This window comes from Gossypium raimondii, chromosome 8, assembly GCF_025698545.1.
Source record: "Gossypium raimondii isolate GPD5lz chromosome 8, ASM2569854v1, whole genome shotgun sequence".
NCBI lineage: Eukaryota > Viridiplantae > Streptophyta > Magnoliopsida > Malvales > Malvaceae > Gossypium > Gossypium raimondii.
This window is the reverse complement of record NC_068572.1, coordinates 39,699,100-39,702,832: the sequence shown is the minus strand read 5'-3', so window position 1 is coordinate 39,702,832 and position 3,733 is coordinate 39,699,100. Positions and strand designations below refer to the sequence as shown.

The window sequence follows — 3,733 nt, the reverse complement described above, 5'->3', positions numbered from 1 at the left end:
TCAAGGAACCCTAGGGTTCCCTGCCTTGCCTCGCGCCGCTGCTACCCCATGTGCACCTTCAGCGCACCACGCCGGAGGTCTGTCACCGCCAGCCCTCCTTTCACCAAAACGGCAAGTTGACCTTGCCATGTACCTGCAAACAGAAGACAAAAACAGAAGCAGCATAAAGAAGGGAAGAGACAAAAAAGAGGATGGACTTTTGGCTTTATAAGCCTGGAAAAGCAATGTAAAATGGGGGGGGATATTGTATCAAAAATTTTTTTGAAAGGAGAATAATAGAAAAACAGTTTCTAAAGGTGATGGTTTTTCGATTTTCATTTTTATTTTAGCGTTTTGTTTTCTTCTTCTTTTTAATTGTCTTTTTCTCTTTTTTTAAAAAAAAACTATTAATAAAATAAAAAGGAAAGAGGGTTACCTGAATCGCTCTATTGTTCCACCGTCCACGTCGTCGCTGGATATAAATCGAAAAAAAAGGGCCTTAAGGGTTTTTCTATACGATTTTGGGATCGAAAACCCAAACCGTCGGGTTTATTTTTGGAACCCAGTCAAAAGGGGCTTCCTCGCACCGCGTCGGCCCTTGGCTACGGTAACCATACGGCGGATCACCGTTGAGGTCGGCGCCAGAGTTTGGAGGGCTAAAAAAGATTGAGGCTCTCTGTCTTTTTTATTTTTGAGGCTGCTAAAATGGGATTAGGGTTTTTTTAGGGATTTTAAAGACCCATTAAATGGCGCCGTTTTGGGGTTTAGGTTCAAAGACCAAAACGACGTCGTTTTGGTCTCCGACCTGCAACCCGACCCGTTCGATTGTAGGATCCGCGTGTTTTTTGATTAAAGGGATATTTGCGCATGCGGTCCTCCAATTTTACAACATAGCGCGATCTGACTCTTTTTGATATTCTTTCATTTGGCCTGCAAATTTTGCTTCTATTTCGATTTGGTCCTTAGACCATGTGCTGGCCCCCAGGTTAAAACGCGGTGTTTCAGGACTAGGGAATATTTCCCACCAGGTCTCTCGCGCTTTGAGCATGTTTTGTTTCAGTCCTTTACAAACCTGTTTTATGTATTTGCAATTTAAAACCCCTAATCCTATTTTAGAATTCAATTTAGTCTTTCATATTTTTTTTTTGGTTATTTTATTTAATATTAATGTGTTTGATGTTAATATTATTAATATAATAATAATAATAATAATAATATTATTATTATTATTATTATTATCATCATTAATATTTTCGTGTTATTTTTTTATATACTTACTTGTTGAAGTTTTAAATATATTGGTCTTATTATGTATTAATGTTATGATTTCTTTCTTATTTAAATTTTATTTTAAAGCCTTGTTATATATATACACACACATCTTTTTATGTATATATACATACATACATACATTTTTTATAATGGGTATACACGCTCATAAATTTTAATTTATATATATACATACCTATTTGTTTTTTTTTTGTATCTTACAATATATATATACATACTTATACATACTTTTTATATTTTAAAATCTATATTTTTCTTATGTATATTTTTCTATATTTTAACTTACATATACATATTTTTTATATATTGTACAAATGTATTTATGCATATAATATATATATCTATATACGTTTTTAAATTTTTATAAATACACACATATATATATAACTAATGTATTGGGTTTCGATTTTTCTCGTTCGACCAAATAGCCAAATATCCTTTTAAAAATTTCGAAATAAGGCAATGTTTTGTGTTTGGGTTTCGGTTTCTCGTTCGACCAAATAGCCAAATATCCTCCTAAATCTTAATCCATGTCATTCGAGTTTTTTTTGAGGATCGTACTTTAAGTTTCTTTAAAGTTTTGAATTTTCGACATTAAGACATTAATTAATCAACTAGGTACTAATTTTTGGGCGTTATGAGGGTGCTAATTCTTCCTCGTACGTAACCGACTCTCGAAACTATTTTCTTGAATTTCGTGGACCAAAATCGTTGTTTTAATAAAATCAAATCGTTTATTAAAAACAACAACTTTTCGAGGTGATCCAATCACACCTTATTAAAAAGGATTGGTGGCGACTCCCATTTTCATTTTCATTTTCAAAATCCAAGTCGACCCCGTTTTTATCAAAAAAATGGTGTCAACAAAAATAATGTTAAATTTCCCCATATCGCGAAAGTTTAAGCCATCGTTCTCTTTAGCCTGACATAATTCAGTCCAACAACTCCAATGCAATCCGCGTCAATTACTTCTCTTACCCCACCAAAATCGATTCATGATTTTTTCCATGTCAGCACACACCGACTTCGGAAGAAGAACAGAAGACATGGAATAAGTCGGTATGGCATGTAACACAGCTTTGATGAAGACTTCTTTACCCCATTGGGAAAGCATCTGGCTCCCCCACCCGTTCACTATTATTCTCAAACTATCGTAGATCCTCTGAAGAGCCTCTTTCTTCTTCCGCCCCGCCATAGTAGGCAGACCCAAATACCTTTCCTTACTCGAAACTGCCCTAACACCTATATAATTTTTCAATTGATCTTGAATTTCTTCAGAACAGTTAGAACTAAAGAAAATTTGAGACTTAGCCAAATTAATCTTCTGACCTGACACTTTCTCGTAGTCATCTAAAAATCCTTTCATTATCCTATAACCATCCTCATTTTCTTCGCCAAAGATAATACTATCATCCGCAAAAAATAAGTGGGTTACCCTCGGGCCTCCGCTACAAACTCGAGCTCACTGCATTAGGCCATCCCTCTTTGCTAGTTTAAGGATTATTGAGAATCCCTCGGTACAAATGGGGAACAAATAGGGACTCAACGGATCCCCTTGTCTAAGACCACGTTCCGGTTGGAAAGGCTCACTCAACCTTCCATTAACCGTAACCATATATGAAACCAAAAAGATACAGTGGTATATCAAATCTATCCATTTTTCATCGAACCCCATACTCCTCATCATAGTTGTGGTAAACCCCCACTCAACTCTGTCACATGCTTTACTCATGTCTAACTTTAAGGCAAAAGCCCTTCTTCCCTTTCCTTCTGTTTTTGAAAGTGTGTACAATTTCATAGCCCGCAAGAATATTATCGGTGATAAGCCGACCAGGAACAAACGCCCTTTGGGTTTCATCAATACAACCATCCAACACACTTTTAAATCTATTAGCAATGATTTTCGCAATAATCTTGTAAAGCATCGTACATAAGCTTATGGGCCGAAAAGATGTCATACAATCTGGCGCTGAAACTTTGGGATTAAAACAAATTTACCTCGTTTAACTGTAGCTTTCTATTAAGCACTCTAAGATAGAATTTTGTAACATCCTCGCCTACAATCGCCCAAAATCTTTGAAAGAACACCGCATGGAAGCCATTGAACCTCGGGGCTTTAGTTCCCCCATCTCCTTGATCACCCTACTAACTTCTTCATCTTGAAAGGTTTTCAGTAACATACATCATTTCATCCGTTATTGTTTTCTGAACGCCTTCGAAATTTTTTTGAGTCCCTTGCTACCCTCATTGGAAAATAATCATTTAAAGTAACTAGTAGCAATACGCTTAAAATCCTCTTCCTTATCCTTCATTGACCCATCTTCATCCTTCAGCCCAACAATCTTGTTTTTGCGACACCTGCTCGAAGCAAAATTATGGAAAATACTGGTGTTCCGGTCCCCATACCTTAGCCAATTCGCTCTTTCCCTTTACTCCCAATAAAGCTCTTCCTTATCAATCTCTA

At 36.2% G+C, this 3,733-nt stretch overlaps 1 protein-coding gene across 1 annotated transcript; it reads right to left on the bottom strand.

The window, feature by feature from the left end:
- Positions 1-2,635, bottom strand: LOC128043043 (uncharacterized). The gene is made up of 2 exons (XM_052634840.1): positions 2,295-2,635; positions 1-133 (listed from the first exon to the last, which is right to left on the bottom strand). The coding sequence occupies exons 1-2, from the start codon at positions 2,633-2,635 to the stop codon at positions 1-3; spliced, it is 474 nt and encodes a 157-aa protein (XP_052490800.1).
- Between the last annotated feature and the right edge of the window lie 1,098 nt (positions 2,636-3,733).